Genomic DNA, 19,821 nt, shown 5'->3' with positions numbered 1-19,821 from the left:
AGTTGGCAGTTATGCCAGCTCATTGTTCAGGCATTTTGGAAATAAATGCCTGAAATCTTGTTGCCAAGGGGTGACATACTTGTCCTTCTTACTAYGCAGGTGGCACACTTTTCAAAGTATGGTTTGCAAGATTCAGATGAAGAAGAGGAAGAGCATTCTTCAAAAGTGGACACAAAGAAGTTAAAAACTGCACCTGTGCCACCCCCAGGGTATCTGCCGCCACAACAAATGACCTTAAATGGCAAGCCAACGCCTCCATCTCAGGTAGAAGGAGGATGATGACTAAAAGCGAATTCATAATATGAAGTTTGAAGAATAGCTGATTGCCTAGGGCAAGATTGTTAATGTAGCAAGTAGCCTGGAAACAGAAGAGCAAAACCATATGTAAACTTGAACAAACTTGGTAGCTCTTCCAACTCTTGATAAGTGTTTGCATGTTCTCTTTCATTAATACACTTGAAATTTCATCCTGAGAATATAAGGGTGGGAAGGKGAAGGTCTTAAATCCTTGTTTCTTGTTTAGATTGTGGTCTAAATAGAATTTGGCATATTTGCATCACCTGTGGAAGAAAACTTGTTTCTGTGAATATTGATTATATGCTATATAATAACCTCTTGCGCTGCCTGCATTGAAAATGACTTTGTGCAATAATATGGCTCGAACATTTAGTATGTAAGACTGTATGCTTTACATTTTAAGAATATGCTCTATTTTAATTAAAAACAACTCTTTTAAGGCTGGCTATATGCTGGATTTTTAAGCGTATTGGAATTGAATATGATTGCTTCTAAAGCTTTGGAAAACGTTCTCAGTGGGTATGTCTGTATGCCTTAGAGGGAAGATACCATTTTATCCAGTTCACTGGTAACCTCTTAATGTCTAGTACTTAATTTCATTCAAACAYTTTTTTTCATATAGATTTAAAGGGTAATCTAATTGCAGCTGATACATTCTCATTTTCCAGATGTACTTAGTGTGGGTACTRTCAAGTTAAATCAGGACCTGCTTTGCTGTGGATGGGAAAATAGTCTATTTGGAAGGTRTCCTGGCACTGATTGGAGAGAACATATTCTTTATGATAGTGTTAACAGTAAATATTTTTCAAACTACCTATAGGTTTTTTTGAATAACTTGTTATAAAACAGTATGCAAGTACAGAAGGCAGAAGATGTTTTCCAAAACTGGTTTATTGATTGTCYGGGTGCAAAAGTAGGCCTTCGACAGTTACTGTATGCAGGAAGGCTGAACAGAAGAGTATTTAACAGCTGGATAGTATTTGCTGATAAGCTTTTGTTTCTGTTTCTAAGCAGGCTTTCTATTCTATCCTTCAGTAATCTGTGACTGCAGTGAAAGAAGATCTCTAAGCTTGCAGTTCACTGAGGCATAGATCATATGCTAAGGTGCTGCTTGGCATATGGCCAGTGTTCGTGATGCTCAGTATTGCAGGGAAGCAGAGGAGGACAGTTCTATTTCTGGATCTCCAAAGTCAAAGCAGGAAAAACAGCTTCAGAGGCAGTATTGTTGAATAGATTGCACACTCGTCTTCTCTACTCAGACTAGTCCTTCCCTAAGAGACATTGCAGCAGTATTTCTTTGTGCTGTCCAGTGGCTTTGTATCGCTTACAGCAGCTTTGAACAGGGATRCTCATCGTGTCATGAGAAACAATGAATCATTATTCTTATAAGCAAACTGTGCTGAAGCATTAAGTAATTCTGTGGTAGGGCCCAGGGAGAAAAGATCTGGTGGCAGCAGCTTCCCAGAATGTTTTTCAGTACAGCCATTGCTGGTACGTTACAGGAGCCAAATGATAGGGATCCTGATCACCGTATCAACAGGAAGCCAGTAACAACAGTCTGCTGTTTTAGCAGAACATACTACTCTGCTGGCTAGTGACAGTTTAATGAATTTCCACCTTTTCTATGAATTCTGTATTGGAATCTAGAAATAGTAAATAGATGTGCACAGCTACTACATTATCATTTTTCACTGGTTAATTACARCTTGCTGTTTCCACCTGCTCTGATAAACTAGAATCCTTAAGTATTTGCATTATATTAGAGTGGAACAAGACTAACAGACTTGTTTATGTACCTCCTCTCAGTTGTCTCCTTACTTCTTGCTGAAATTAATGGAGACTAGAGCTCGTGTTTTAAGCAGTGAAAAATACTGGGAACATGCATGAATTTGAATCTACAAAAAAGACCTAGATAATTTACTTAACAGCCTGGACACATTTTTGTTAAATAACACGTTTAACTTGAATGCCATTTAGTTAAGGTTTGTGATTATGAAAATACATAAAGTATCTAGCTCAATTTCCAAAAAATTGAGAAACAACATAGTATGGCTTGAAAACTTGCTAAAATCTTGGACTGTGAAACATCTGGAAACAGTATTCTTGTGTCTGAGGTAAGCATTTAGGATCTAGATCTTTTTTTTTCCTCCCTATCTGAAGTACTAATGAATTTGTTGGTGTTGCAAGGTGTGCAGGAGCGAATTACACCAGGGACCTTGCTGCATTAAAGCACAGTGAAGGAGGTAGTGAAACTTGTGTGTAACCCTGTTTTGACTTGTAAATTTGTTTTGTGTGGTGTAAACACATTGAGATACCACTAGTTAATTTTACTTGCAGGCCAGCCAGTAAGTTCTGTCTTTTCAGATCTCCTGCTTTAATTTTATCTGCCTAATCTGGTATCTTTTATCATGTTTCTTGSCTGATTCTGATGAGCTATGGAGAAATTTGATGGTGCTTTTAACCTCCTTAGCATGATTTCCAGTGGACTGTCTGCTATAATTTCCTTGCTCAGACATATATATCGCCATATATCTGATCAATGTGGGTGACCTTGTAGTGGATGTCTGTTGTAGACCTGCTCAGGAAGAGGTAGTAGACAAGGCCTTCAGAGAATTGGAAGAAGCTTCACATTCACAGGCCATGGTCCTCATGGCGGGACTTCAGCCACCCACATATCTGCTGAAGGGATAACACAGCAAGACACAAGCAGTCTGAGGGGTTCTTGAAGAGCAATAGATGTTGTTTATCTTGATTTTWGCAAGGCTTTTGACACTGTCTYCTATAACATAGTCGTAGACAAATAGAGGAACTGCAGGCTAGATAAGYGGTCAGTAAGGTGGACTGAAAAGTAGCTGAACTGCTGGATGGAAAGGGTTGTGGTTAGTGACACAGTCCAGTTGGAGACCAGTCACTAGTGGTGTCCCTCAGGAGTCAATACTGTTTAACACGCCTATTGATGACCTAGGCTGAATGTACCCTCAGCAAGGATGCAGAAGATACAAAACTGCGAGGAGTGGCTGATACACTAGGTAGCTGCATTGCCATTCAGAGGGATCCCAGCAGTTTGGGGAAATGAGTAGAGCAGGACCTCATGAAATTCAGCATAGGGGAATGCAGAGTCCTGCCCCTGCAGAGAAGTAGCCCTGTGCACCAATACAGACTGGGGGCTGACCAGCTGAAGAGCAGCTTTGGATTCTGGTGGACAAGTTAACTATAAGCCAGCAATGTRCCCTTGTGGCAAAGAAGGCAAATGGTGTCCTGGGCCTCATTGGGAAAAGTGTTGCTAACATGTCAAGGAAAGTGGTCCTTCCCCTCTGCTCAGCCCTGGTAAGGCTACACCTGAAGTGCTGGGTTCAGTGCTGGGCTCCCCAGTACAAGAGACATATGAACATACTGGAGTGAGTCTAGCAAAGGGATGTGAAGATGATAGGGAGCATGTCTCATGAGGAGAGGCTGAGAGAACTGGGTGTATTTGCCTAGAAAAGAGAAGGATTGGGAGGGGAATCCTATCAATGTGCATAAATACTCAATGAGAGGGTGTAAAGAAGACAGAGCCAGGCTCTTCTCAGTGATGGCCAGTGACAAGATCAGAGGCARCATGCACAAACTGGAATCCAGACAGTTCCTTCTGAACGTAAGAAAACACTTCTTTACTGTGAGAGTGGCCAAACATGAGCAGATTGCTAAGAGARGTTGTAGTCTCTATTGTTGTTAACACCTGACTAGACACCATCCTGGGCCACCTGCTTGATCAGGGGATGGGACCAGACAATCTGCTGAAGTAAGCAGTACTTTGAACCCCAACTGTCCTGTGATTCTGCAATCACTCTAGAGTAGTCTTTAAATGATTGCCACTGGAAACCAAGTAAGCTGTAGACATGAATCTTTCACAGGATGCTTGTATCTAAGCAACACCGTTGTTACAGRCCGGAGCAAACCCAGTAAACTGGAGCCCAAGCCTGGGGTTAGAGAGCACATCAATAACCTAAGGGTTGCAACACCACACTGAGCTCAGGGTTGCCTGGTTAGAGCATGAAACACATGCAGCTAAGATTGTGCAGACCAATTACTTCTGGGTCAGGTGCTTCTTTGCTGTTTGACCTGTTAGTCATGCAATACATGGAATGAATGGCATTCCCCAGTTTCTTTTGTTCTATGAAATGGTTTCTGGTAGCAGAGCTAACAGATAGTTAAAGGACTTCATGGTTTGATACAGAAGTCTGTGGCCTGGCTCAGAGGCTCACTGTGATATGCTACCAGGAGACCTTGCTGTCACCCAAGCAAGCTCGTAGCAGAAGTGCATTTGAACTAGAGATCCAAGRTTAGCTTAACATTTTCTGGCCCTGCTTGGAGTTTGAATCCAAGTTGCAGTCTTGAGTTTCTGAAGGTACATAGAAGTCATCTCGGGTTCACCATAAAGATGATCCAGCTGATATGAATTCTAATAAAAGAAAGAAGCTTCCCCCCTTAGTGGCTTGTTTTATTGCTATGTGGCTACCTTCAGAAAAATCATAAAACAAACTTTTCCTCATGCCTTAGGTTAGCAGTACAGATGAGAAACTTAGTCACAGATTGAAAGAAAACTGCTGTATCTAACTTTCTAACTGCTCATGTACTAGTGATCAGCAGAATATMATTAGAAAACCCACAACTTTCCAGTATGGCAGTTGTGTCCTGATTTAAAAGTTACTTGTACATGCTTGTATGCACCTAGTCTTACCTAATTGTGAAGGGCACCCTGTCAACTTAAAACTGCTACTAATTTCTTTGTGGAATATATGTTAAAAATATTTAACTTCTGCTATGTCATAGCTGGGGATGGTAGGCAGTACTGTGCGATTCATCTTGTTGGCTACCAGTGGTACCACAAACTGTTTTTGGGGAATGACTGTTTTTAAGCTGGATGTTCAATCATCTGAAATGTCCCAAGGTAAGCTTGGGCACAGGAAATTTTTTTTTTTGTTACATGATAACATTTTGAARAAGGAGGGGAGGAAGGTAGCATACACAAACTCTCTGTATTGGTCGCATCAAAAYGAATAGCCTCTTTGAGTAGCAGGAATTGGCAAATTTTAAGAGGGCACAACTAAATAATTCTGACTTCTTCCTGACTTTAACTTGCTTTGTTATGTTACAACTGTGGAGAAAATGGGAGTAGATTATGTATTCATCCCTARACTTAATTTGGAATATTGACATGAACAAGGGAGTATTAAGCTTCATTTGCAGGTGATTGTTGAAGCTACTAAATATCCTTTGTCAGCAAACTGTTAAACTCTGACATGGCTTCTGCGTGTGTCTGCAGACCCCAGAAGTGGAACAACTGGGTAGGGTTGTGGAACTGGACAGCGATATGGCAGATATCACTCAGGAGCCTCTGCAGGAGTCCRTTCTAGAAGACAACATGATAGAAGAGCAGGAGGCAGTGCCGGCTTCAACTCACATAGCATCAACGCTGGGTATTAACCCCCATGTCTTACAGGTGAGTGTCTTGCAGTTTCCYCTTTCTGAATGGAAGGACTTGGTAATTCCTATCACTGATTTCTCGGTTTGCTTTCACAAGTGTATTTCTATACCAACTTCTGCTAAACTATGTATTACAGCTACGGTGTGATTAAGACTTAAGTAAGACACCTATGTTTCTATGGGAAACCTGTATAGTCATAAAAGCTTAATACAAAAATAAAAAAACTTCTGAAAACTAGAATTCAGATTTTAAAATTCTGTGAAGTGTAGAAAATGTGATAAATTAAACTAATGGCTAGCCAGAGCTTTCTAGGGCCCAGTTTGTAGAACTCCAGGTAGTAGCAGCATGASTGGTTTTGATTTAGGTTTCTTTGGGTTTCTTTTTCCAGGTGAAAAAATAGTACTTAGAACAYTTGTATGCTTTTACTTATATTTCTAATTTGTAAGAAAAGACAARCCTGTAGTTCTCAACCATTTCTTAAACAGAAAATTAGGTAGACAGAACTAAGTAAGATCTGAAAAAAAACATGATTATCATAGGACTACTTCATACTCATCTTGACCCTGACGTAACTGTCAGTATGTAAAAGATTATCATCAGCTGATAAGCTTGCTTTCAGTTCTCCTGAATTATGTGCCTTAACTGTTGTTCGGGATATCTGAGGCATGATTTAGTCGTGTGCAACATTTGGAAGTTATTTTTGTTGGGAAAAGAGCTGAGTAGGTCAGGTAGCTGCTGCCAGTAGAGTGAATGTTAATGAGCAGGATTGATTTATCAACYTTTTAGATCATGAAAGCTTCCTTGCTTGCTGATGAAGATGATATTGACTTGATCCTGGATCATTACCCTGGGAAGCAGCTAACAAAAATGGATGCTTCTCAAGAGATTTGCTCTCCAAGGCTCCCTATTTCAACATTGCAAGGGCAGAAAAAACACTCAGGTATTGTGGGAAACCATGTATATTGTGAAGAAAGAGAAATTAATTCTAAAGTTAATAGGCAAAATCCTGTCTCTGGCTGAATACTTGACAGAACAGTTGTGTGCTAACTGATGATTTCATTTGGAATAATACTTATCTCTGATAACAAGTATAGGGGTTATATCTGCCCATTTAGTTCAGGAATTTAGATATTTCTATAGGAACAGTTTTAGCCCTGTCCCTGCTGATAGTAAAGYCTATTTTCTCCTCAAGATGTCTCAGTTCTAACAGTCTACTTATGATGACATCAATTAAATTAGTGAGGACTTTAGAAACTTCAGATTTAGGGTGAGATCATATATGTACTGTTCTTGGTGTAATACTATGTGCTTAGTTTTGTATAATGCAAAGTACATGATGGGTTTTGTGATTTTTCAGTACTGCAGATAATCATGCTTAGCTATGCATTACCATCATGGATCATAGCAAATATTTTCACTGGCTGCTTGGGAACTACTGAAATACCTTTAGAATATCAGAAATATATTGTTTTGTTTTGTTTTGTTTTTTTTCCTTTTAGTTGGTGGTCTGCTGCAGTCAAAATTTGCTAGTGTACTTCTCCAGCAACCAAGTCCTTCTCTTCAAGATTTCAGAGGACCATGGACTTCGAGCAGTTCACCTTCTGTTGCCCCATGGTCAGTGACTTCTCCACTGGCATCTGCGTTCTCTGTACCTTCATCAGCTCCTGAGGTACAGGTGAAAACAGTTGGTGTTCGCAGACAGCAGGGGCTAGTACCTCTAGAAAAATCCATCACCTATGGAAAGGGGAAGCTGCTAATGGATATGGCGCTCTTCATGGGGCGCTCATTTCGTGTTGGTTGGGGACCCAACTGGACGCTTGTTAATAGTGGAGATCAGTTAAGTGGATCGAGTGAAGCAGAAGATCTTCACTGTGAGTCTGTGGAATATGGATTCTTGCCAACTCCTGTTGCTCCCAAATCGTGAGTAATATTTTCCTTCAGGATAGCTCTGATATGCATTACTCTATTTACATTTGAAAGAATTCTRATTACAGGCCAGGGATGACTTTTGTTTTGTTTTGGAAAGTCACCTTACTATTTTTGCAGATACGTAGAAGTGGTGCAGGGTATAAGATTAAATTAGGCATGGGGATTTCTTTCAGGTTGCTGTTTTACAAAAAAATCTCTATCTCAGAACTGGAATATCCTGTATACACTAAGCAATTTTATTGAATAAGGAGGTAGCCATGTTATCCAACAAAAGGTTAAAGAGAAGTTTAAAAAATTTTTATCGTGGAARCTTGTACTCAGATGTTGCTTCTTCTTGGGGATATCTTCCCTACCTAGGAAACTTTTTGTTTAACTTCTGAATTCTCAGATTCCTTCAATTCTGCTGCAGTGGTATATAAAACTGGACTGGAATTTAGTTAGGTGTTTCACCATTTAAATCTTCTAAAATGCCTGTTCAGTAGATGTTCCCCAGGATATCTAATTTGTGGACAAGAATGAGGTGTGCTTACAAAATGTGTTGGGATGTGGTAAGGTATGCTAGTACCTTTTGAGTGCTGGAAGCACCCAATTCTAGGAGGTTTGTTTGCTAAAGTCTGGTTCTGAATCCAGACTAGGTAACCAGATCCTTCAGACCCAGCTGTTGATCTTTGGATCATATGTCTTACTGTCATTTTGTTAAAATCTAGGACAAGCTGCATAATACAGCCACACCATTGTAGGTGCAGTTCACTTGCATGGAAAATAATTCAGAATTTTGCTTTTATTGATTGCTTGTTTTTTCATCTTCAGACTCTCAGAATCTTCTTTCAAGGTTCATGTGGAGAAGTTGAGCTTAGAACAAAGGAAGATGGATAGAGACAAACAATTGTATCTCATCCCCCTCGAGATAAAGCTGAAACACAGCACTGTCCATATGGATGAACACTGTCCTCTTCTAGCACCCAATCCAGGAGTTTCTGTTATTCATGATTATGCTGATTGGGTTAGAAAGGCATCTGATGACCCTGCTGAAACAGAAAGTGAGTATTGAATRATTCTTTTCATAATGATAATAGTGAAGCTGTAGAACTGTCCAGTTCAAATTAACTTCAGGTTGCATCAGGGTGATGAAATATGAATAAAACAGGAATTGACTGTTCTTCATAGCGGTCTTTTTGAAAACATGAACGTGATTGATCACATTGGATGTGCTAACTGATTTTCTGCATTTATTGTAGCAGTAGGATATCCTCTAAATATGGGGCTGGTATACTCATACATCTGTCCTCTATTCKTCTGTCTGTTCTGTATTTGTACTCCTCATGACTGACTAATTCCATATACCGACAGCTGTTGTGAAGCACTGGTGTTTGACATGGACATTATGTGAAGCAATTTGGGGGAACCTGAAGGAGTTAGAGGCCAGCTTGGAGGAACCCAGTGAATACATCCTAGCCCTGGAGCGAAGGAAAGCCTTCTCCCGCTGGCTGTCACAGACTGCTGCAGGACGAATTGAGGAGGAAGTTTCATTGTCCCGACATGATAATCACATAGAGGCTGTTTTCAGCTGCCTAACTGGAAAGAGAATCAGTGAGGCTTGCAGATTGGCACAGCAGTCAGGCAAGAAGCTTACATCTTCCCCCCACCACCACCTTTTTYGGGGCGGAAAGTGGGTGGGAGGCAATACAGAAGACTTAAACTTTGAGAGGTCTGATACTGTGTAATTAGCCACTCGAAATACTGTTTTTTCCATGTGAGACAGAGTAACAGGAGGGACAGCTTGTCCACTTTTGCTCAATATCTGGTCATATTTGCCTCTGACTTACTTGTCGATTCTTTAGAGTTATGATGTGAAGCATTTGAAACTTGCTTTTTGCATAATATCTCCCTTGAATGTTGATTTTAAGTAAGGTACTGTTAAGCTGGTTACATTTGTACATCTTTTTTCAGAGCCTAATCATTAGTTTCTTTCTGTTTTTCTATATTAGCTCAATTCTTTATTTTTGAGCTAAAATTAAATTTAATGTTTAATTCTTTAAACATTTCACTTGGCCATTTGCCTGATGGGCTGTTGTCTCCTGTTTCAGGTGATCACAGGCTTGCTCTGCTCCTCTCCCAGCTGGCGGGTAGCCAGCCCATTCGAGACCTCCTCACCATGCAGTTAGTGGACTGGCACAGGTTGCAGGCAGACTGCTTCATCCAGGAAGAGAGATTGCGCATCTTTGCCCTGCTTGCAGGAAAACCTGTAAGTTCTGCTGCTCCATTATTTTGTCATTGATTTGACTTCTGCTTTTTCTGAAAGCAGTAAATTTTCAAGCTGTAATAGGAAATTTCAGCATGTGGTACACTGGAGACAAGCACAAGATGTTGACCTAGTCTTTTACTAATGGAACCTGTCAGTGTTGTGTGTTGCTCTCTTATGTCAGTCTGTATTGWCTGCTGTTCTTAGTGTGATGGTTGTAAGTTTGACTTTATTTCTTTAGGTGTGGCAGTTATCTGAGAGAAGAAGTATCAATGTGTGCTCACAGCTGGACTGGAAGCGTTGCATGGCTGTCCATCTCTGGTACCTGCTTCCACCAACAGCTTCGATTTCCAAAGCACTTGCCATGTATGAGTCAGCATTTCAGGTAGGTCCATCATGCCTGCGTGAGAAAAGATGTTACTCAGACCCACTGACAGTTGCTACACAGCCTTATGTGAAGTGTCAAGAGTTGCTACTGAGGTGCTGAGTATGGAATTGTTTATACCTGTATATATAATTATTTCAGTTGTCACTGCATCAGATTCTTTCACCAGTATTGATGAGATTTTGCAGCTGTTCGTTTTGATAGGGCTATTCCTTTCCCCTTCTGTGTAATGGGAATAAAGCACTGAGGTTGAACCTGTTGGTAATTCTAGGCACACTCTCTCTTGAAGCTTAAGGCCCACTTCTTTTTGACTTGTGCTTCAAATAAGCCATTAACAGAACACTTTCCACTGATTGAGTGTATCCAGATGTTTGGTAGGTAGCCCAAATTAGGGAGATGGGTAGTGGCCAGCTACAGAAACTCAGTTTGACTGAGTTAACCAGTGCCAAATAAGACAACTGAGGGATGGTGTCTGTTTTCTCCATGTGACTAATGTTCAGCTGCCTGAATTCTAAAATAGTCTTTTCTCCTCTTAACCATCTACCCTCTGTTCTGTTTACCATTTCTACAGCAAATACAGCTGTCTTATGGGCAGCAAGTGGATGGGTGCATTATGCAAGCCTTGTTTGCTGCAGTAGAACAGGCCGTCCTTATATACTGAAAGACAGAGTTCTGTTGGAAAAATACAGTATTTACTCACTTAACTAAAAATAACTCTTCATCTATATGTCTGAAGATAACCTGAGCACAGCCATGATTCTAGGAAGCTCTCATCTATGAGCATTTAACACTACAAGAGTATTTTTGTCATACTCTTTGTCAGTATAATGCGTTCATTGTTTTAAAAGACCGAGTTTCAGTTTTATCATGAGGTAAAGTTAAAATATTGCTGCTCCCTTAGGCTAGAATGTTGGGGTGGTTTTACTGCAGCCTGATTTGGAGAAAAAGTGGATGCAGCTGATTTCCAGACTTCATGTAGGAAGCCTAATAACTGGAAACCACTAGGAGGTGGAATGCTCTTCAGAGTCCCAATCTAGTGACCTTACCAGCAATGAAAATGTCACAAGGATTTCAGTGGCCAGCTACAGAGGGAGGGGAGATGTGCAGGGATAGTGTATCTTTTATTTGATCAATTTATGTGTGTGTGTTCCAGCCGTAAAACGATTCAGAAACACAGGCTTTATATGAGAACTGGCTGTATTTCCACTCAGGCTTTTAAGAGCTCAGTGTGCAATAAAGTTAACCCTGCCAAAGCATTTTGGGTTTGGGATTTTTTCTTTTTACCATCATGTTGGTATGCAAGTGCTGTGTAAGTTTTAAATGCAAGTGCACTACTCAGAAGCAGAAAGCATGCCCTTAAGTCTGAGCTGTGTGGATTCAAAATGTGCTTTGTAGCAGCAATTCAGTTTTGTTTAGGATGTTGTGTTTAAACTTGCTAATAAAATTATTTCTTTAGAACACTCCAGAATATGAAAAATATGCCTGCTGTCCACTGCCTCCCTACCTAGAAGATTCTGGCTGTGTAATTGAAGAAGATGATAACACAGGAAGACCTCTGAGAGATGTCTGTTTCCACTTGTTAAAACTCTACAGTGACAGGTAAATGGGATTTGAACAATTTAGGAAAACTTTGATAAGTTATGCTGCAACTGTGGAGTATCTTGCAGATAGGATTCCCAAACCAGTGGTATGAAATCAGCCTCAGTGTTCACTTACAGAGCCATTTACAGTAGTCAAAAATCTCTTCCAGGCACACAGCCTTACAGAATGTGGAGYTACAGTCATTGCTGTTGTGTGCTGTAGATGATTAAACCTAAGTTCAGGAACACCTGTGGAATGCTTCCTATTTCCCATCCACACCCCCACACCCCCCCCTTCCTATGTTATCCACATGTGAATTTAGGCAAAAGATGGTGAAGGAACTTTGATGCTTCCAGGCCTGGCTTCACATGCCAACATCTTTGTGCAAAAAAAAAAAAAAAAAAAAAAAAAAGAGAGAGGGAGAGATTCAGGACTTCTGTGGCCTGTTACAGTCCTAATGTTAGAGACTTTTAGAAGAAGAACCAGGTAAAAGTCCCCGGAGTGATTCTCTAAATCTGTCTGATTGCTAAAGCAGCTGATTCTTAGGGAAGGGATGCAGTTTAGATGCATCTTTGGAGGGAATTTATTTGAGAATGGGAAATGAGCAGCACAGTGTGTCTGAAGGCTAGCAAGGTGCATAGAGATCTTTGTGGCTATTTTAAATCCTAGTCAAACTCCGTAAGAGCCCAATTTAGATGTTACCTTTAAGTTAAACTGTCCAGCATGAGTTCTGTTTCTTTGTGCACAATTTCTGTGTCTGAAGGGTGTTTTCCCACAGTTACCTTTTTTGAAGGCATTGAGAATTCTGCAGGAGGTGCTTCTGCAGGAGGTGCATACATGAAAGAAAAAATGTGACAGTCTAGATGTAAATTCAAAGGAAGAGCAGAAGGATTAAGTTGTTCCCATCTTTAAAAAGCTTTGTAAAGCAATTGTATGGATAGCTGGAGAGGGGAAGAAAAGGAATTAAATTAGCACCAATTTCTGATTTCATTACGTGGACACAATTAGCTGTTTAGATTGCGAATATTTTTCTCTGCAGGCACTATGATCTCAACCAGCTACTTGATCCCAGGAGTATAACATCTGACCCTCTGGACTACCGTCTCAGTTGGCACTTATGGGAAGTGCTCAGAGCCCTGAATTATACCCATCTATTCAAACAGAGTCAAGGAGTTCTGAATGCAAGCTATGCTGCCCAACTTGAAAGTGAAGGCCTTTGGGAATGGGCTGTTTTTGTTCTGTTGCATGAGCCTGATGCACAGTGAGTACAAGGCAGATTTTTTTTTCTTTTTGCCTTGAAAATACTATATTTCTTTATGGTTTATAGACTTGCTGTGTATACTCTATCATGGCTTCTCTCATGTTGAATTGGAACTGCACAGTCGGAAAAATTCATGCCCCTTTTAAAAAATTATATGCCAGCATTGAAGTGGCATGAATGATTCTGCTTAGTTAATTAGCTCTRTTGCATGCAATGCAATAGCATTGTATTAATTCTTAACTCCTGAACAGTACTATAGAAGGAGATATCTTCCTCGTTTTGACGTCCTAATGCTGCTTATCTTGTCTCTGGCTCAGCAAGGTTAGTACATTCAAGAAGACATACTGATAATATCATGAAAACAAAATATTGCAACTGTTCCTTTGAGTCAGAACTAACAGAAATGAGAGATGTTTGAAAGGAAAACTTGGGAATCTTCAAAATGCATGTTTTGCTGCTTTTGTGAAATACGTATTTAACAAGAATACTTGTCTTAAACTTGTATAATGCCATCAGTTGTGGAAAGGTGCCTTTTCGCTGTAACGCTTAAGATATTCAAACTTTTAGTGGTGACTTCTTCCTTAGAGTTTAGTGTTTGCTGAAGTAGTTCAATTTATTCCAGAACTTTTTTTAATATTCCACAGGAGACTGTTTAAGACCAGGCGAGGTCAGATTGTCCTCTGTTACACCTCTACCTCTGCCATAGACTAAGTATAATGCAGCTCACTGCTTTTTCATATAATTTTCAGTTACTTATATTGAAATGTGTCTTCTGATGGTGTGATATGAAAGATTAACTGTTGCAGTAATATGTTGTCCCATATTTCCACTAGCATACGGGAGAAGGCAGTGCGTGAACTCTTAAGTCGACATTGTGTTCTGTCTGAGACGCCGGAGTCCTGGACMAAAGAGGCTTTTCTGACGCAAAGGCTGTGCGTCCCCCCAGAATGGATTCATGAAGCAAAGGCAGTTCGAGCAAGGATGGAGGGAGACAAGCATAAGGAAGCCCTCTTCTTGTTCAAGGCTGGGCACTGGAACCAGTGTCACAAGCTGGTTGTCAGGCACTTAGCCTCAGGTGAGACTACTGGTCTTTCCTACTCCCCTGCGTCTGTTCTATCTTTTGAACAACATCCATAAATATAAAGGGAACAAAAGCAACTGGGTTTTCAATAATGTGGAGGTCTAAAGCTGTGTTGCTAGGAAGGGGGTTAGTACAGAGTGACAAATGTTTCARATTGGCTCGTGTGATATCCAATTTGAGAATTCTTCACTGTAAATATGTGAGAAGAGTTGTGCTTAACCTTCTGCACACCCACCTTCCTGTGCCAGCGTTGCCTCATGGGACAGGGACAGCACTAGCATTCCCAGAGTCCTGATCCTGTTGCTATCCCTGCTGTAGGAAGTGGGATGGCCTTAGACAACTACTAGGTCATAAATCAGCTAGCATTTCTAATAGAGTGAAGGAGTTAAAATGTGACTGAGGGCACAGACCATCAGCTGCTATTGTCTTTAACAATCAATATAGCTGACTTCTTAACAAATAAGAACAAAAGGATCTTTTTTTTTTAACCTGTTTTTTCTCTTTAGATGCCATTATTAATGAAAACTACAAATACCTAAAAGGATTCCTGGAAGATCTCTCCCCTCCAGAACGTAGTACACTCATTCAGGACTGGGAGATGGCTGGTCTGGTCTATCTGGACTACATCCGTGTTACTGAGATGCTCGATAGGATTCAACAGGTAACAAACTAAAATGACTATTTTCTTTACTACAGTTTGGAAACTTAGTCTCACTTATTTTTAGAATAACCTTTTATTCAGTGTTCAGTGCTAATTGTAATGCTTCTCTTTTGCAGATGCTAGCAAACAGAGTATCATGCATCTCTCCAAATATGTAGCGATTTGGTAGATGTGTCAAAATAAGATGCGRTCTAGATATGCTCAATCTAGTATGACAGTGAGATAAGTGAAAGAGGAGGAACAAGACAAGCAGTAAGCTAGTTAGCAGGGAGCCTGCATTTCTGCTCGTTTTCAGTCTCTTTTAATTCAGTTTGTGAATTAAAAACGTGAGAGTACTAGACTTTYGCCGTTCCACACATCAGATGTTAACTTCAAACAGACTTTCAACGTGCATTGTCTTCTGTTGCATAGACTTGGCTTAGAGTGAACTTGGGCAGTCCGTGAGTGATTCTAGCAGAAAGGCTTTCATTAACKTTGAGGCTGTCTGTCTTGTCTTCCCTTTACTTTCAGCTGGATTGTTCTACGTATGAGCTGGAGCGGTTACATACCAAAGTGACATCGCTGTGCAACAGGATAGAGCAGATACAGTGTCACAATGCCAAGGACCGTTTGGCTCAGTCAGGTAGGGTGACATGAATGTCTAGCAACGCACTGGGAAAGGCAGTCTTACAACCTAACCCAGCTAACACACTGGCAGCCTAGGTGATGGCTGATACTGCTTTTCATGTTTAGCCAAAAAGGAAGGCTGTGGTTGATGAGGTGAACTGTATATTGCTATAATGACTACTGTACATGCAGCTACTGGTCTTCATTTCASACAGTTTTGTTGCCTCATTAATTTGGCATCCAGTGACTGGTCTCTTATAACTGTTTTTTTGCTAAATAGTAAAGTGCCTTGTCCATATTTAGTTTCCTAGCACCAAATAAGGTGTGAGCATACCTGCAGAAAGACACCTGGACCAAGGAATAAGCCCAAATGTTGATGGCACAAGTTTGTATGCAGAGATGAGAAAAGACCAAGCCACAGCAGGGGCACAGAAAGGCATTTGGCTTGTCTGCTCAAAACTCTCCCGATGAACCGTTGTGCAGGTTGACTCCTCAGCAGGGACTGAGCTTGTACATGCTCCAATGCTACTCCCTACCCTAGGGTATAGTGTGGAACATGAAGGAAAGAAACACTGTTTCTGCTCTTTCCAGATATGGCCAAGCGCATTGCTAACCTGCTCAGGGTGGTTCTCAGCCTGCAGCACTCCCCAGAGCCCATCTCCGATGCCGCGCCTGACGTGCAGCGAGTTCCTCTCCGCCTCCTTGCTCCCCACATTGGACGGCTGCCCATGCCAGAGGACTATGCCTTGGAGGAGCTCCGTAGTCTCACCCAGTCTTACCTACGAGAATTGACAGTAGTGACTCAGTGAGACAATCACTTTTACGGACAGACACTTTTTACCATTTGTTAACCTTTACCCTTGTTTTAGGGGTAAGCGTTCCCTTGGCAGCAACCTCTTTAGCCACACAGCTTTTTCCATAGAGGTGTAAAGTGGCTTTAGTATGTTGGCTAATGCAGGAATTTTTGTAACCTGGGGGAGCGGTAAGACTTGGACCTTTCTGGCTGGCACCCTCAACTACACAACACTTTCCTAGAATCAATAAAGCATCTCTTGCAGAATCTGTCTGCAGGTGAGATTGTACCTGTGGAGGGGGAACGGTGTGGGCTTGGTCTCCTAGGCAGATCCTTTTTACTCTTTAGTTGCAGCACAGAGGATGGTAAAGTAAGTTCTAGGACAGCTGGCCATAGACAGACTCATTTTGGTGGCACTGTGCCTGTTAAACCAATGAGCCTTTGGTACCTGAACTAACCCAGGGAAAGATTTAAATGAAACTTGGTTTTACAACTTTGTTCTGTGGGTGGAGGAGGAAAAGAAACTAACTTTAAAACAGTGTCTTTTCCTGCATTTTCTAGATAAGTTGAAAATGTGCAAATGCGTTGTTTCTCACATTTCTCTTTCATCTTGAAAAAGCAAGAAAGCTACTTCACTGAGTCAGGCCAAAGGGAGTTGACACCTGAGTGTGTGCCTTAGAGTGTGCTCTGCACTGTCCAGGCCTCTGAAGACAGATGTCTCCTGGGTCCCGTGAATCTCCATGCAGTGTGTTGTCACCATGCAGTAAAACACAGGAGCTTTTTCTAATATTTGCTATGTTTCAGAACTCCAGGCCAGATGCTTCTGATTAGAGGGAGCAAAATCTGTGCTGGGAGCAAAACTGCTGAAAGTAGTAGCCTGCCAAAGGAGCAAACAGCCTGGCTGCTTGAGGCGCTCCAGGCTGGCTCCTACACAGCTGCATGTAAGGCAGGTTCCCGTGTAGATACRTGTTATGTGCAGCTTCTTTGCGGTGTGTGCAAGTGCAGTACCTGCTGGGGACCTGGCTGCCTGAAAGGGGCCCAGTGCTTGGGCACAGTCCCTCTGACGAATGTCTGTAGCCTAGAACATGCTGTCGTCTTTGTATTTGCTGTTTAGCTGGGTCACATCAAGTGGAGCTGCCATCAAGCATAAGAACATCCTGCAAGTGAACAGCTGGCAACGTTGATTTGCTCTAGTTTGTACAGTMTTTACTTTTACTGTGTTTAGAAACTTGACTATTTTTGGAAGAAAAATAAATCTGTCTACTGGTCAGCTCTGATTTCAGGGTTACTGCAGTAGCCCCTCCTGCCACAGCCAGCCAGCCACTGAGTGCAGCACCCAGCGGCTTTGGGCCTSTTTGGTGCTGCTTAACATTGGCTCATTGAAGGTCTTTATGCATGAGGATTATGTAAAGGTTTTTATTAAAAAATATAAATAAATGATCTAGATTATTTTCCTGTCTTTTTGAAAACAATAAATAAAATGTTTATAGTATTCCCACAGTTTTCCTTGCTTTTTAAAGACTTCTGTTTCATAGAAAACACTTCTTCGTGCAGAAGTGTTGTCTTAGGCTTGGGTGCGCAGGGAGGTGAACACTGGAACAAGTTGYCCAGAGAGCATCTTCCATGGAGATGCTCCAGACCTGACTGGACGTGGTCCTGGGCAGCCTCTGCCTGAGCAGAGGGCTGGACCGGGTGGGCTCCAGAGGTACCTTTGAACCCCAGCTGTTCTGTGATTCTGTAATGGTGGCTTCCACCGAAGTACAGCTGGGCAGCAATGAGATCTTGGAGTCTTGTTCATARTTTCTGGAAAAAATAGCTCCGGCCCTGGGCAGCTGCTCCCTACAGCAGGGTGAGGCYGGGGCCGAGCGGTTGCTTGTCCTGGCAGGGGCTTTGCTCCTGGGTACCAGCTCTCTGGCAGAAAGTGCCAAAGAAACGGCGCTTTTGAGTTGCCTCTTTGCAGCCAAGCTGCGCGGTTGCCTCTGTGCTGCTGTGGCCCTCTCCTCCGGGAGGGGAGCGCCGTGTCGCTGTGACCGCGTGTTAAACGTGACACCCGTAGCGGTGCCGCGGGACCCGAGGAAGTCGGGTTGCTCAGGCTTTGCTCCCGTTCCATTACTGTAATTGTGTCTCTGCGAACCCACCTGCTGCCCTGGCACTCACAGCCGGCCCGAAGGAGCCAAGGGGCTGGGACTGGGGGATGAATAATTCACTGCCTGGAAACAAAACCTGTCTCTAGTCTTAAAACTTATCAGCACGCTGCCTTGCATCTGCTCCCTGGCATTAGCATATGAAAGGTGCCAAGGAAGTGCCCTAGGAGGCACCACTTAACAACCAGCCTGTCTGCACCTCGGGAGCCGGGGCAGAGCTTCCCGCGCCCCTCCAGGCCCGTCTGCACCCCGGGAGCCAGGGCAGAGCTTCCCGTGCCCCTCTGGGCCCTGGGAGCCGGGGCAAAGCTTCCCGCGCCCCTCCGGGCCTGTCCGTGCCCCAGGAGCCGGGGCAGAGCTTCCCGTGCCCCTCTGGGCCCTGGGAGCCGGGGCAGAGCTTCCCGCGCCCCTCTGGGCCCGTCCATGGCCCGGGAGCCAGGACAGAGCTTCCTGGGCCCGTCTGCGCCCCGGGAGCCGGGGCAGAGCTTCCCGCGCCCCTCCGGCATCGGCGATCCCTGCCCCTTGCTGCTCTGCCTCCCGGGCCAGTTCCTGAACCTCTCCAGGATCCGCCCGCCTGTCGAACGGGAATAACCTTCCTTTCCCCGTTCGTTCCTCCCTCGTCGGCCGAGGAAGCCGAGGCCCGGGGCGTCCCTTGCTGCATCGGTGCGCGCTGCAYCCAGCGCGGCGGCGCCGCAGCCTCCTGGCTCGGCACGGTTCTCCAGCCGCCCCTCSCGCTGCGGCGGGCCCTCAGGTGCCCCGCGTGCATCTTGGCTGGGCGCCACACGACCCTGCTCGCCTCCTCCTTCCCTCGCCGACGCCTTTGCCGCAGCCCCGGGCTGCCGGCGCTGGACCCRCGCTCCAGGCCTGCAGCGACTCTGGCCGCATGCAGGACGCTGCAAGGGGTGATGCAAGCAAGCAGCCGAAGCTGGAAGATAAAACATCTCCCYCCTGCAGGCAGAGGCTGCTCCAGCCACGTTTCCAGCGCTCAGAGCCGGTGGAAAAGTCCATGCAGGGAGAAGCGTGCTAAACGGGGCTGGCGGTGGCCGCGTCCCCTCCCTGCCGCCGGCTGCGGGGCCCCGGCCCCGGTGCTCCAGCCTCGGGGCGGCAGAGCCGGGTCACGTCCCGGGGGCTCCCGGGGGCTCCGCTTCGGCGTTCCCGCTGCACCGCGCCGGGACGGGCTCCGCCGGCGCGACACCCCCGCGGCCACCGCCGCCGTCCCCGGCCCTGACGTCACCCCGCCGGCCGCGGCCGAGCCCTTAAAGGCGGCACGGGCTCCCCGGCCGTCCCCGTCCCACGGGAGATGCCGGGCGGGGAGGGCTTCGCCTGCGCCCGGCGGCGCGCCCCGGCTCTCCGCGGGGGCTGAGCCCAGCGATGCGC

At 43.8% G+C, this 19,821-nt stretch overlaps 2 protein-coding genes and 1 long non-coding RNA gene across 4 annotated transcripts in view; 2 read left to right on the top strand and 1 right to left on the bottom strand.

Moving 5' to 3' along the window:
• The window catches only part of NUP98 (nucleoporin 98 and 96 precursor), a 39,557-nt gene extending 21,754 nt beyond the window's left edge, over positions 1-17,803 (top strand). For both annotated transcript variants that reach the window (XM_085320627.1, XM_085320628.1), the window contains exons 20-33: positions 100-264; positions 5,603-5,779; positions 6,551-6,704; positions 7,264-7,684; positions 8,504-8,733; positions 9,044-9,313; positions 9,781-9,938; positions 10,177-10,320; positions 11,777-11,919; positions 12,941-13,162; positions 13,996-14,237; positions 14,750-14,904; positions 15,415-15,526; positions 16,102-17,803. In XM_085320627.1, the coding sequence (XP_085176753.1) occupies positions 100-264; positions 5,603-5,779; positions 6,551-6,704; positions 7,264-7,684; positions 8,504-8,733; positions 9,044-9,313; positions 9,781-9,938; positions 10,177-10,320; positions 11,777-11,919; positions 12,941-13,162; positions 13,996-14,237; positions 14,750-14,904; positions 15,415-15,526; positions 16,102-16,319 (2,811 nt within the window). In that variant the 3' untranslated portion in view covers positions 16,320-17,803. The remainder of the gene's footprint in view (positions 1-99; positions 265-5,602; positions 5,780-6,550; positions 6,705-7,263; positions 7,685-8,503; positions 8,734-9,043; positions 9,314-9,780; positions 9,939-10,176; positions 10,321-11,776; positions 11,920-12,940; positions 13,163-13,995; positions 14,238-14,749; positions 14,905-15,414; positions 15,527-16,101) is intronic.
• On the bottom strand, positions 17,761-18,931 carry LOC146586826 (uncharacterized). The gene is made up of 2 exons (XR_014897752.1): positions 18,696-18,931; positions 17,761-18,646 (listed from the first exon to the last, which is right to left on the bottom strand). It is a non-coding gene; the product is annotated as an uncharacterized LOC146586826 (long non-coding RNA).
• Positions 18,932-19,327: 396 nt separating this feature from the next.
• CHRNA10 (cholinergic receptor nicotinic alpha 10 subunit) overlaps positions 19,328-19,821 on the top strand; it is a 5,601-nt gene continuing 5,107 nt past the window's right edge. Inside the window, exon 1 of the mRNA XM_085320633.1 lies at positions 19,328-19,346. Within this exon, the coding sequence (XP_085176759.1) occupies positions 19,328-19,346 (19 nt within the window). The remainder of the gene's footprint in view (positions 19,347-19,821) is intronic.

The sequence above is a fragment of the Rhea americana genome, unplaced genomic scaffold, assembly GCF_003343005.1.
Source record: "Rhea americana isolate MKP2758 unplaced genomic scaffold, rheAme1 scaffold_648, whole genome shotgun sequence".
Taxonomy (NCBI): Eukaryota; Metazoa; Chordata; class Aves; order Rheiformes; family Rheidae; genus Rhea; species Rhea americana.
The sequence above is the reverse complement of the archived record's forward strand: the minus strand, read 5'-3'. Positions and strand labels throughout refer to the sequence as shown.